The sequence below is a fragment of the Phyllobates terribilis genome, unplaced genomic scaffold (genome assembly GCF_046119375.1).
Source record: "Phyllobates terribilis strain yellow unplaced genomic scaffold, ASM4611937v1 Scaffold_5__5_contigs__length_657084704, whole genome shotgun sequence".
Classification (NCBI taxonomy): Eukaryota; Metazoa; Chordata; class Amphibia; order Anura; family Dendrobatidae; genus Phyllobates; species Phyllobates terribilis.
Window position 1 is genome coordinate 416,199,810 of NW_027362765.1, and position 13,958 is coordinate 416,213,767.

Here is a 13,958-nt window from a genome sequence, read left to right on the forward strand (position 1 = left end):
ATAAGTATGGACTGGGGAAATAATTAATTGTGGACTAGGGAATCAATCAATTAATTATGGACAGGGGGTTTAATTAAATAGGATGGGGGGTAAAGCAAATAAATAGGTATGGACGGTGGGTCAATTAACTAAGGACTGGGGATCAATAAGTATCAATAATATCAATAAATATGGACTGGGGAAATAATTAATTGTGGTCTGGGGAATCAATCAATTAATTATGGACAGGGGTTAATTAAATATGGTGGGGGATAAGGCAAATAGATAGGGACTGGGGATGAGTAAAAGTGGACAAGGGGAATCTATTAAATAGGACAAGGGGGATCAATCAATTATGGGCTGGGGGGGTCAATCATTTAAATGTGGTCAGTGGGATCACTTTAATATGGACGGGGGGTGGTCGGGGATCAATTAAATGAGGACGGGGGGTCAATTTAATGTGGTCAGAGGGATCAGTTAAATATGGACGGGGGTGTTCAGGGGAATCAATTTAAATATGGACGGGGTTGTTCAGGGGAATCAATTTAAATATGGACGGGGGTGATCAATTAAATATGGACGGGGGGGTAATCAATTAAATATGGACTAGGGAATACAATACAATTACAATACAGATACAAATACAATACAGTACAGTACACACTTGGGTTCAGTAGGGCCGCTTATCGCGGCCTCCTGCCCCTCACTCACCTCCTCTAGGGACGCTGCACGCTATCACAGCGCGCTTGTCCCTCCGGTCTCCTCTTACCGGTCCTCCTGATCACCTCCTGGTCACCACCACCTGGCACCCTCCGCTGGCCGGCACTGCACGCTGCCACAGTGCTCTCTTGCGCTCGTCCCTCCGGTCGCCTCCTACTGGTCCTCCCGGTCCGCTCGGTCACCTCCGCCTGGCTCTCCTCCCTTCCCAGGAGCTCTCTCCACACACAGCACAACTGCTGATCTGAAGCATGTATCACTAGGTTGCAAAGAAAAGGCCCACTCCTGAGGCTCTTTGCGCAAAAGTGACATTATGAACCCTACGCGCTGGGATTCATCCCCAGAGGACTTAGGTCTCAAACGAAAATACAATAAGCAAGCATTTTTAAATGAAAAAAATTCTCGGTGTTCACCAAAAAATAAATCCGGCAAACATACCTTAGGCTCCAAGAAATGTGCTCCAGGACAGCTACTCACGTGCTGACGGAGCTCGGCCACCTCCAGAGAGAGTCCCTGCAGGCGATGAGCCAAATCCTGAACCGACACCATGATGGAACAGAAAAATCTTTCCTTAGAGAATTTGCAGGCTGGACTTACTGTTATGTTCTGCTATCAGAGCTAAGGAAAGAGAGGAGATCTGTCCCTAGAACTCAGCTGAATCCCTACGATGTAACAGGGGACCTGATCCTGCGATCAGACCTGCTAAAGTCCTAAGCTAGTCTGTACGGAGACCTATAGATGTGGGGAAGGAATCCCTACAAGTACTAAGGACTGGGAGGAATATGGGACACCTCCTAACAGAAATAGTAGCAGACAGACGAACAAACAAAATATATAGAACATAGAGGTCAGTAGACCAAGCAAACTAACAGAGCAAGACACAGAGCACAGGCTAGCTAGAAAGTAGATATACAATGAAGTCCAGCAAAGCCAGAAGGGCGGAGCAGGATTAAATAGGCCAACAAGGTCATGTGACCAGCAAAGGAAAAAAAACCTAAGAGCAAGGTTCTAACATCGCCGAGTAATTCCAGGGTTGCTCGGCGGGAGCTTGGGTCTCCTCCCTGCATGTTTGGCTCTCTTTACAGAGCCAATGAACATGCAGGGATTGCCTGCCACTCACTGTAATGCCATAGCCATGTTGGTTGCGGCATTACAGTGATTGGCTGTCCGAAAAGCGTTATCAGGTCTATATCAGACCTGGCGTCGCCATGCTCGTAACAGTTACTCCGGAATCAGACAGTGTAGGGAGAGGTGCTGCTGAGATTTGCTTGTTTCTAGTTAGTGTAGGTGTACCAAACTATATTAGAGACACATATCCATCTCAACAAACAGTCCTTCTGAGGACTAATCCATCTGCAGAGATATCAGGCAGGCAGTGTATATAGACAGGCATGCAGGGTATATAGCAGACTGTAGTGCACATAGCACAAGAGGCTCCATTCCAGTTTTGTCTGCTGCTGCTGTTAGATATTTCTAGAAATAGGCCCAGGTCTTGGGGGGCCAGGAATAATTTTTTTTGGATCTTAATCATCATTATTTGCTTAAAAAACAATCCAGAGAACACCGTTGTTCTGCGCCATTTGCTTGTTGGCACTGCAGAATACAGCCAGGTCCTTTCCAAATTCCATATACTGTCATTTCTGGCCTCCATTTATTTTTTTTTTCAGTGTGTTAGTGAGGCAATTGACACCAGTTTGCTGTTTAAAATAGTTACCTACAGGTCAGGTATTTAAAACTGTGGTTTAGCCATCACATGGATCACATAAGTTTGCTCCAAAATCAGTCATTTGTAGTGAGCGTGGAAGATATTGTCCTCCATTTAAAATGGGCAAGGCACGTAGCAAGGCACGGGGAACTGGACGTGATGGTGATGGTGCATGCAGAGGTCGAGGCCATGGGCTAGCTGAAATTGTGTCACAACAAACACCCACATCTTCTAGCTTGACCTTCCTGTCCCAATTAATAGTGGACCGCAGAACACCACTATTGAACACAGAGCATTGTGAAAAGGTTATTGGTTGGATAGCAGATAATGCTTCCAGTCACTTAGCCAAAACCACTACCACCTTGTCTTCCACACGGTCAAGTCGCATGAGCTGTGAGTCTGGACCGCATATTCCTCACCCTGAACCTCCTTCCTCCCACCATGCCGAGTGCCTGGAGACAACTGATCCCACACATAGACACTCCGAAGTGCTGCTCACTTTTCAATTTATAGATTCGGGCCTCTCGCCCCGTTCACTTGAAATGGGGCAAGAGGAGATCATATATAGCGTTGCTCAATTATTTGAGCAGCCACGGTCACACGAAGGCGACGGTGGGAAAGTGTCACAAGAGGTGGATGATGATGAAACACAATTGCCAGAAAGTCAGGAGGAGGACCTGAGTGTGGAAGTGGAAGACGAGGTCATGAATGATATAGTAACTGACCCAACCTGGCAGGAGGACATGCAGAGCGAGGAGAGCAGCACACAGGGGGAGGGAGGCAGAGCACCCCAAAAGGCAGGAAGAAGCAGTGTGGTGGCTGCAGAATGAAGGCAGGCAACCGTTCCCCGTAACACCAACACGAAGGAAGTTACCAGTACAACTGTTAGGTCTTCCCGAGTCTGGTTGTTTTTTAAAGACTCTACCGATAACCCCAAAGAGGTCATTTGTACCACCTGCCAGGCCAGCTTCTGCAGGGGTGGAAAAACAACTAGCCTGACCACCACCAGCATGATCAGGCACATGGCAGCAAAGCACCTGACTTTGTGAGCCGAACCCCAGGGTCCAGGAACAGTGTCTGCGGGTGCCACCACTGCTTCTACCGCTGTTGTGCATGCAAGCCAATCCCCTGTCCATGGTGCATGCAAAGATGCCTCCTGCCCTGCACCTGTCATTACACACTGTCAAGTAGCAGCATCAGGAAGCACATCCATGTCCTTGTCCCAGCGCAGCGGTCAGTTGTCCATACCCCAGTCCTTGTATCGCAAGCGCAAATATGCAGCCAACGCCCCACAGGCCACACTACTAAATTCCCACATTTTGCGACTGCTTGCGCCAGAAATGTTGCCTTTTAGGCTCGTGGAGATGGAAGCATTTCACAACCTAATGGCGGCGGTCGTTCCTTGGTACTCGGTCCCCAGCCGCCACTATTTCTCCCGGTGTGCCTTCCCAGCATTACACAAGCACGTGTCCCAAAACATTATCCATGCCCTCAGCAACGCAGTTACTGGGAAAGTCCACCTAACCACAGACACGTGGGCAAATGCTTGTGGGCAAGGATGAAACATCTCGCTAACGGCACACTGGGCTAACATAGTGGAAGCTGGGACCCAGTCAGACCTTTGGACGGAACACGTCCTCCCGACGCCAAGGATCGCAGGCCCTATGTCAGTCAGGGTTGCCCCCACAGTCTACAGCTCCTTCACCTCATCCTCCTCAGCCTCCTCCTCCTCTTCAGCCTCCATCTCTAAAATAGCCACATCAGTTACAAGCTGAACGCACTGCAGCAGTGCCTTGGCCAAGCGGCAACAGGCTATGCTGAAGATAACATGCTTAATGCTTAGGTGACAAACCTCCCAGCGCTGCAGAGTTGTTGAAAGCTGTAACACAGCAGCCTGATCTGTGGCTCTCACCGCTGAACATACAGCCAGGCATAGTCATGTGTGACAATGGGCGGAACCTGATGATGGAGAAATGACAGCCGGAGTAGATACGGTTTCCCTCTATGCCAGTCCTTTCACTGAGCTAAAGAATATGGCTGTGGTGAAATACAACTCCCACTGAGAAGCCGTTTAAAATTGAAAAACATTGGGCCCACCAGAAGATTTGATTCTGAAGGTTCACCTTTCTCCCCCGCTCAAGAACCCCATAACAGCCGCAAAGTCAGCGTTATCATGAACTCTCCTGATGTAGAAGCCAGGGCGCACCAGAGGATTCTCTGGTGGGACCATCCAACCTTGCCGAGAAGCAGTTCTGGTTAAGAAAAGTGTGTGGGAAGGTTCACGGACACTGTATGGCTGCTTTTTTACTGAGGTGGAAACCCACGCAAACACGGGGAGAACATACAAAATCCTTGCAGATATTGTCCTTGCTGGGATTTAAACCCAGGATCCCAGCGCTGCAAGGCCTCAGTGCTAACCACTGATCCAGTGCTCTGCCGTTCACCTTCTGATATCTAACAGGCTGGAGAAACTTGCACCTCCTGCCACTCTATCTTCAGCTCCTTTGTGAGAAACTAATGTATTTGGGCCGCCACTCAGTCTACCAAATAAAATTCCTGAGAAGGAAATTGGGGAAATTCGCTACTGGTACTGGGAGCAGTGCTAATAACATGGCGTTGTAACATATCTTCTGGAAATATTCCAGGCTGGTAGGAGTCAAGCAGATTCCCACAGAAAAGTACCAGCAGTAATTTTCAGGGACCCGCCTTTGTAGAAGGTGGAGACAACACCAGGAGAAATAGTGGTGGCAGGAGACCAAGTATGGACACAAGGCATGAGGTTGTGAAAAGCTTCCACCTCAACGAGCCTAAAAGGCCACATTTCAAGTGAAATCAGCTTTAGAGGACTTCCTGGGAGAAATGACACAAAGAGTAGATATGGTTTCCCAAGTCCTTTCATCAAGCTAAAGAATATGGCTGTGGTGAAATACAACTCAGCAAAAAAAGCTATGGACTGGCTCCGTACCGTCCCTGGCCACATTCACTTGACCACGTGCTTTTGGGTAGGCGGTCCTTCCCAGTAAGTTCACTGGGGAGGGCACGGGTAATGTTGTGGGATGCATGCTTGTGGAAGGCGGAGACAACACCGGGACAAATAGTGGCGGCTGGGGACTGAGTATGGATACCTGGTCGCTGCCGCCATAAGATTGTGGACAGCTTCCACCTCCACCAGCCTAAAAGGCCACATTTCAAGTGCAAGCAGCTGTCAAAAATCTGGCAGTATAGTATTACAGCTTGTGGGTGGGTGCTGGCTGCATACTTATGCTTGCATTCCAAGGAATGGGGTAGGGACAACTGAACGCTGCACTGGAACAAGGATGTGGACGGTGATTGTTGCAAATCTGCAACGACAGGTGCATGGCGGCAGCCATCCTCGCATGCGCCAAGGATCACTTATGATGGGCACACTTTTAGGCAGTGACCTGGGAGTCAGAGATGCTTCCAGGGGTCTTCCCCATGCTGTTGCCATGTCTTTTCAGCACTGTATGCATGCTTATGATGATGTGTCACACACCACATGGCCAGATAAGGTTTGAAAATGTTAAAATGACATTTCCCAGTGAATGCATTTGTCTTGGTTGAAAGCAATGCAAAAGTGCAAAACCGCATCGAAAACGCTACGTGTGAACATAGCCCAAGGTGTGGAGGAGTATTTTTGGTTTTGGTGATTTATTTTGCCTTATATACAAGTCATTACCCTGGAAAGGATGTACCTTAACATATTTCCCCAAAAAATCCATTTTGAGTTTGTTTTTGTACATTTTATTGTGAGTCCGTAAAAGTGGCGTAATACCTCTGACAACGTTGTTGACAGCAGTGACCTGGGAGCCAGAAATGCTTCCAGGGGTCTTCCACATGCTGCTCCCATGTTATTTGAGCACTGTCCCCATCGATTTTGGCAATTTTTAGGCCCTCTGCACACCGCCGGGGGAAGCCGCCTGAAAAATGCTCGAGTTTCCCATAGACTTACATTGGTCTCGTTGCTAGGGTCGAGCACCCGAGTATTCCAGTTTGCTCGACCCGAGCAACAAGTACCCGAGCATTTTAGTGCTCACTCATCACTAAAATTGACAACCTCATAGGAACATGAGGAAGGCCGCCACAAGGACTTTTAGCTGGCCTATGGATTCCATAGTCACCAAATATATAAAACCAAATTTAATCCTATCTCACTTGTTTATGTTCACCAGGTAAACTAATATCAGTGCACAAAATTTAGAAATAAACATTTCTGACATGCAAAACAAAAACCAAAAAATTAGTGATCAATATAGCCACCTTTCTTTATGATGACACTCAACAGCCTTCCATCCATAGATTCTGTCAGTTGCTTGATCTGTTTTCGAACAACATTGCATGCAGCAGCCACCACAGCCTCCCAGACACTGTTCCGAGAGGTGTACTGTTTTCCCTCCCTGTAGATCTCACATTTTATGATGGACCACAGGTTCTCTATGGGGTTCAGATCAGGTGAATAAGGGGGCCATGTCATTATTTTTTCTTCTTTTAGACCATTACTGTCCAGCCAGGCTGTGGAGTAGTTGGATGCATGTGATTTAGCATTGTCCTGCATGAAAATCATGTGTTTCTTTAACGATACCGACTTCTTCCTGTACCACTGCTTGAAGAAGTTGTCTTCCAGAAACTGGCAGTAGGCATGGGAGTTGAGCTTCATGCCATCCTCAACCCGAAAAGGTCCCACAAGTTCATCTTTGATGATACCAGCCCATACCAGTACCCCACCTCCACCTTGCTGGCGTCTGAGTTGGAGTGGAGCTCTCTGCCCTTTACTGATCCAGCCTCTGGCCCATCCATCAGGCCCATCAAGAGTCATTCTCATTTCATCAGTCCATAAAACCTTTGAAAAATCAGTCTTAAGATATTTCTTGGCCCATTCTTGACGTTTTATCTTATGTTTCTTGTTCAAAGGTGGTGTTTTTCAGCCTTCCTTACTTTGGCTATGTCCCTGAGTATCACACACCTTGTGCTTTTTGATACTCCAGTAACGTTGCAGGTCTGAAATATGGCAAAACTGGTGGCGAATGGCATCTTGGCAGCTTCACGTTTGATTTTCCACAATTCATGGGCAGTTATTTTGCGCCTTTTTTGGCCAACACTCTTCTTGCGACCCTGTTGGCAATCACCATGAAGCACTTGATTGTTCAGTGATCACGCTTCAAAAGTTTGGAAATTTCAAGACTGCTGCATCCCTCTGCAAGACATTTCACAATTTTGGACTTTTCAGAGCCCGTCAAATCTCTGCTCTGACACATTTTGCCAAAGGAAAGGAAGTTGCCTAATAATTAAGCACACCTTATAAAGGGTGTTGATGTCATTAGTCAACACCCCTCCTCTTTACAGAGATGCACATCACCAGATTTATTTAATTGGTAGTTGGCTCTCAAGCCTATGCAGCTTGGTGTAGGACAACATGTATAAAAAGCATCATGTGATCAAAATACTCATTTGCCTAATAATTCTGCACACAGTGTATTGTGTTCCTCCTAAATAAAATATTAGCAGCTGGACTCACCTCCGGTGTAGATGTGTGACATTGTTATTATGTAACTTCACTTTCCCCTCCTTCTGACGTAACTGACGTTTGGAGGAGGCAAGAGAACAGCCACAACTCTGACTTTCTCCAGATATCAGTTACATCCAAAGTAGAGGGGAGTGAAGCTGCCGCTGTTTGGCCTTACAGACAGCTTGATATAATAATGTCACGTGAGCCTTGGGAGAGCCAGTGTCGACACCACTTTAGCGGCGCAGCACCAGAGGTGAGTATAGCTGTTATTGTTTTACTTGGTCGAAACATAGTGATTGAGAAGGGGTTGTCTAAGTAGTTGACAACCCCTTTAAGGGCATGATAGAATTTTTCTATGTATATTTCGTATGGAATTCCAAAATATCTTGTGGACCTAGACTACCAGTCAGTGAAGTGTCTGCTGCTCTGGTGGATTCAAGCTATTCCTTTATTACATGGGCAGCCATGTCAGCAAAAAAAACCTACACTGCTTGTAGCTTCCTCTGTCAAAATCAGTTATCTGCCCAAGGATCTGAGGAGTCACGGCACCACCCATATGAAAAGTTGTTCATGAAGCGACTACGGTGGCAGATACATGTAGTAATGTCTACTCTACTTTCCAGCTGGAGTAGTCAGCTAAATTCTTCAGCCTATTGTAAAGCATCACACCCTACTAAAGCTCCCAGCATATTGCTGGAAGCAGCCAGATATAGTCTTGTGCTCCTCGAGTTCTGTCCTGTGTTTGCAGCTCCTTATTAGTGTTTTGTTTTGACATCAACATGTTTAGTAATTACTCTTCCCCGTCTTTTGATTTTGTATATACTCTGCCCTTTCGGTTCTGATCCAGCTACCTGACCATTCCTGCCAGCCTGCACCACCGGCAAGCTGTTGACTTCATGGCCCCAGCTTAGGGGCTCCTTTGTAAGTCCAGATCCCTATACATGAGTTAAAGGGCAAAGGCCTGGACTACCCCTTGGAGCTGGTAAATAGAGTGGCTTGCACTAAGCTAGTCCATGGTAGACATTTTTAAAGCTGCCAGACCACCACTGACAGAGCTACATGACACCTGGTAGAGAATTTTGACTGAAAGTATTTGTGAACCTGTCCTTAGGTAAATAGTAAGGCTCCATTCACATGTGTGTTCAGGTTGCCAATGTTGTTTAATTGCTACAGTGTAGCACTATTTGGGATGTACTGTAGAATGGATGTAAGAAATGTAAACCTGGAAGACCCATTACAGGTCATTGTGGGTATGGGGACAGACCCAGATAAAATTCTAACTTTAATTTTATCTCTTCTCTTATAAGATGACACTGAGGCGATTGCTATTAACATCGATGTTCCAGCGAGACTAGTCCCAGGTTCTGAACGTGCGCACATCATAATTATGGGTGAGTCCTTTTCAACAATAAAAATATTACCTGGGAAATCTTACATTTGAGAGAAATATAATGCTATTGTATATGCTATTCTATATTATTTATTTAATATTTTGCTAGGTGATCTGCTGGCCAATGTTATTCCTAATTTGGCTGATCTGGTCTATTTGCCTGATGGATGTGGAGAACAGAACTTAGCAAAGTTTACAAGATATGTTTCCACAATGGAGTATCTCGAGAGTACAGAAGAACTGACACCTGAAACAAAAGCAGAGGCTATACAAGCAATGACTGAAGGTGAGTGACATGAATAAAACATAATATCATGATTAAAACAGGGTCATTGTGCCCAACTCCCTGCTCAATGCAGGAGTCACTAAACCATCTCAGACAGATGTCTGTCCAGCCTCTGTTTGAAGACTTCCATTGAAGGAGAACTCACCACCTCTCGTGGCCGCCTGTTCCACTCATTGATCGCCCTCACTGTCAAAAAATTTTCTAATATCTAATCTGTGTCTCCTCCCATTCAGTTTCATCCCATTGCTTCTAGTCTTTCCTTGTGCAAATGAGAATAAAGATGATCCTTCTACAATGTGACAGCCCTTGAGATATTTGTGGACAGCTATTAAGTCTCCTCTTAGCCTTCTTTTTTGCAAGCTAAACATTCCCAGATCCTTTAACCTTTCCTTGTAGGATATACTTTGCAGTCCACTCACCATCCTGGAAGCTCTTCTCTGAGCCTGTTCCATATACGCATACTGGAGGCGGACGCAGAAGACCGTGCAGGGTGTCCGCCTCCAGTAGGCGTACACGCCCGAAAATGATGCACAACAGAGCACATGTTCACTCTGTGAGCACCATTACAGTCTATAGCCCCGTTGGCGCATACACCCAAATCCTGGGGGTTCGGACGTAAGCCCCGATGGGGCCATCTGGCGGTTGACAAAATGCACTGTGAAAGCCTTATGCTTCTCAATAAAACATTTCTCTACAGACTGATAGTGTTCAGCTAATGCTGACCATGTCAGACTGCCTAGGGACACACAGTATTGAAACACTATTAACAATGTCTTCTTCCATTTTTAGGAGTATTAACAAAGAAATAACACAGCACAAATTTTTATTATAAAGGGAATAGAAGAATATTTATGACAGCAGATGTATCAGTAGAGCTGAAAGGTCTATTTTATACTAAGTTGTGGAGTGAATCTTGTGGCATAAATCCTTGTTTTGATTTGAGACATGAATTGTATGACAAAATATATTATTAGTGTGACTGCAAAATTTTTTCTATCTATAGGCTACCAAAAACAACTCACACATAAGGTAGAAAATGGATCCTATGCAATGTTTTATGGTGATGGAAATATATGGTAGGTATGAAAAATGCAGAACAAACACCTGTATAGTAAGCTTACATGAGAATATTGGGAATGATAGGTATTCTGTGTCTAACTCCTTTGGTTTTCATATTTTGAGCTCCTCAATAAAAACAGAGTGATAATATAATGAACTAATTTATAAATGAGCGCCAATCTTTCTAAAAACTTGGCTTGATCGCACCAGAAATATGTTATATACGCCAAAAGTATGGTCTAATGAATACAATCATGTTCTATACAGTTGCCTACTGGCTCTGAAGTGCAGTATGTTCTTTTTTTGTGAGGTCCACCTATATAAAAAGAGTAGTCAATTAAATAGAAATGATCAAATCTTTTGAAATTTGAATTCTCCAAGTTCAGCAAATATTTCCCAAAAATTAGATTCATTGTAAATTGCCATCTTTAATTGCCCAGAAAAGATGTCTAATACCTTGAGTTTTCCTAGAACTGTATTGAACCCCTTTAGAGCTCTTGAATGTAAATACAGTCTTAGAAATGTCAAAGAGACTTTACCATATAAATGGATAGTAACCTCTGGTAACCAACAGCCTGTTTAGCAACACACAGCACTCACAGACTTTTTTTTAATTAAAAAAAGTCCAAAAATATTCTTTTGAGGGGGCAGATACCTGCCTTACAGGTGTTTATACACTCCCGGTGCACACGGAAGAAGGGGTGTTTTTTTCACAAGGGGGAAGAGCAAAAATTATCTCTTTTTGGGGAGTATCAAGGGGTTTGACTTTGCTAAATGAAAAAGTGACAACTTTTTCACAAGGTTTTCAGATTAGCAGACAGCAACACGTTTTTTGGATAGAGACTATAGCTTATTCTTAAGAAGCCATATAAAAAAACTATCCCTATTTTCCACAGTTTGCAATTTGAGAAATGAAGAAACAATGGTGCATTCTCAAACATTGAAAAAATTACCCCTTTATTTAGGGAACAAAAGCAAGTGAAGAAGCTATGAATTCTCAACTGGGAATGAAAACGTTATCCCTTTTTTGAGATCTGCAATAGCTTTGCTATTAGAAAAATGAATAAGCAATCGCAAAGGATTTTATCAAGCCATCCAAGAATTAACCCTTCATTTACTGGTCAGTGACAGGTTAGCTGTTTTCAAATACAATCAGCAATGTCTTGTCAACAAACCATGAAAAAAGTATCCATATTTTGGATGCAGTCTTATATTTGTGTACCTTGAGGAGAGTGAGTTTCCCTACAACAGTACAGTACAGCTATACAACTCCCTCTACAAGCACAGTAGATGTGTGTGGGGCAAATTTCAAGCTGAGGTAGCAGCAGCCGAACAATGTAGAATATGGTGAAGCAGGCAAGAGGATGTTTGACAGTTTAGGTCCAGCTCTGGCAGTCCCAGCAGCAGCAGTACAGTATTGCACCATAAAATACTGTGTGTAAGTAGGAGATATATTTCTGGCATGGCTGTCTAGTGGTAGTGTCAGGAGCAGAAGCTTCACAGTATAGAAATATGAAGGGCAAGCAAAGAAATATCTGCCAGTGTATGGTCAGCATTAGTAGCAGCAGATCATCGTAGGTGACGTGATGGATCTGGAACAGATGTCCAGCTGGGTGAAGGCCATCAGTAATGATGGCAGCAGAACAATGTGGAAGATGATGGAAAGGCAGTCAGATGCTATAGCTGATCTAGGCAATGTCATCAGTCAAAGGTGAAAGAAAATCAATACTAATCCATGCCAGCTTCATTTTAACAAATATAAGGTTGCAAGGAATAACCTGGTCTGCTATGGCGTGAAAAAGCCACTGGCCACACAGTATACCCTCTTTGACAGTACACTGAAGGATGGACATGAGAGTACCAGTATATCCATAGAAAACAGGGCCAGTTCTTGCCACCTGTCTAATCTGCTCACCTAAAAGTCCATGTGATCAAGGAGAAGGGTCAATTGAACCTGGTTATTGAACTCAATATTTTAGTTGCCGCTGCACCATCCTAAGGCACCCCAGAAAACATGGGTGAACCTGCAAATAAAACATTGAGTCATCATGTCAAATATACTGTACTGCCTGCTTGTGGTCTTTCCTCAGCTACTTCTTCTAGCCTTTGCACTGGTACAGATGGAACAGTGTTGGCTCTACTGTATGTAGAGATGGGTCTTCTTGTCAGCTGTGCATTCAGCTGGTGTCCACTCAGCGGACGCTTCACTGTGTAGGGAACACAGCTTATCCTCTTAATAAGTTCATTTGAACTCCCTTTTGGTAGCTGGACAAAATGCTCCCATTTTGCTTTTACAATGGATGTCTAAAAGCATGCCTATCCAAGAGTCATCCCTTTGCTTGATAGTAATAATATGATTGTCATCCCACAAGCATTCCAGCTTATAGCCTGCCATGCTGGCTAGAATCACTGAGGGATATGTTGGTACACTATCTGCACCCTGTTGTTACTGTTGGTTGTCATGCCCAGCATCATACTCATCATTTTCACTCTGTCAACCTCATAACGTGCCTGGGATAGTTCATTGTCACCTGGTGCTGCCCCTCCTTGTCTACATCTTTCTGCATGAAACATGGACCCTCAGGGTCCCCAACAGTGGCAGGTTTGTGATAAACATATACAGTTGATGTTCTTCCTCTAACCCCTGTTGCATCCTGGAGAGTGTGTTCTTCCAAGATAAATATGATTGGGATGACAAAGTTGATGTCACAGTTGTCGATGCTGCCAAATTAAGTAGCCTCTTCAAAAAGCTTCAGTAGGAGGCATGCGTCCCTTATCAACTGCCAATGGCAGATCTCAAAGTAATATACTCTTCAGTTTGCCTCTTGCATGATGTAGTCTGTCATCGCTTTCCATTTCTCGGGCAGATGCACCAACTTATGGACAAATTCTAGCAGGTGACAGCAATGCAAATCAAGCGGTGCTTATGGAGAACATTCTGCTTTTACAAAGTCAGGAGGGCATGATTCACCATGTAAAAGTGGTTGAATTATCCTGGAATCTGACAAGCATATAGCATCCAATGCGAGAGCATTGGGTGTGCTATGCTAATGACACTCAGTTCTAGCTTGGCTGCGAACGTGATCTGAGTGTCCATTCACTATGCTCCGATTCTCTCGCATGAGAGAATCGCAGCACAGGTGTGGAGGAAACGGAGAAATTAATTTCTCCATCTCCTCCATTGCCTGTCTTGAAGTATATCGGACTACATTAGGATGATATCTGAGTGCAGTCCAAAGCTCATACAAGTGTATGAGTGCATGTGAGACGAGTCTCGCTGCCAATCGAAGCATGCTGT

The 13,958-nt window shown here is 44.7% G+C and overlaps 1 protein-coding gene across 1 annotated transcript in view; it reads left to right on the forward strand.

The window, feature by feature from the left end:
* Positions 1 to 13,958, forward strand: part of LOC141273398 (alpha-2-macroglobulin-like protein 1) — a 196,128-nt gene that overhangs the window by 119,810 nt on the left and 62,360 nt on the right. The window contains exons 23-25 of the mRNA XM_073685168.1: positions 9,233 to 9,316; positions 9,425 to 9,601; positions 10,605 to 10,677. Of these exons, the coding sequence (XP_073541269.1) occupies positions 9,233 to 9,316; positions 9,425 to 9,601; positions 10,605 to 10,677 (334 nt within the window). The remainder of the gene's footprint in view (positions 1 to 9,232; positions 9,317 to 9,424; positions 9,602 to 10,604; positions 10,678 to 13,958) is intronic.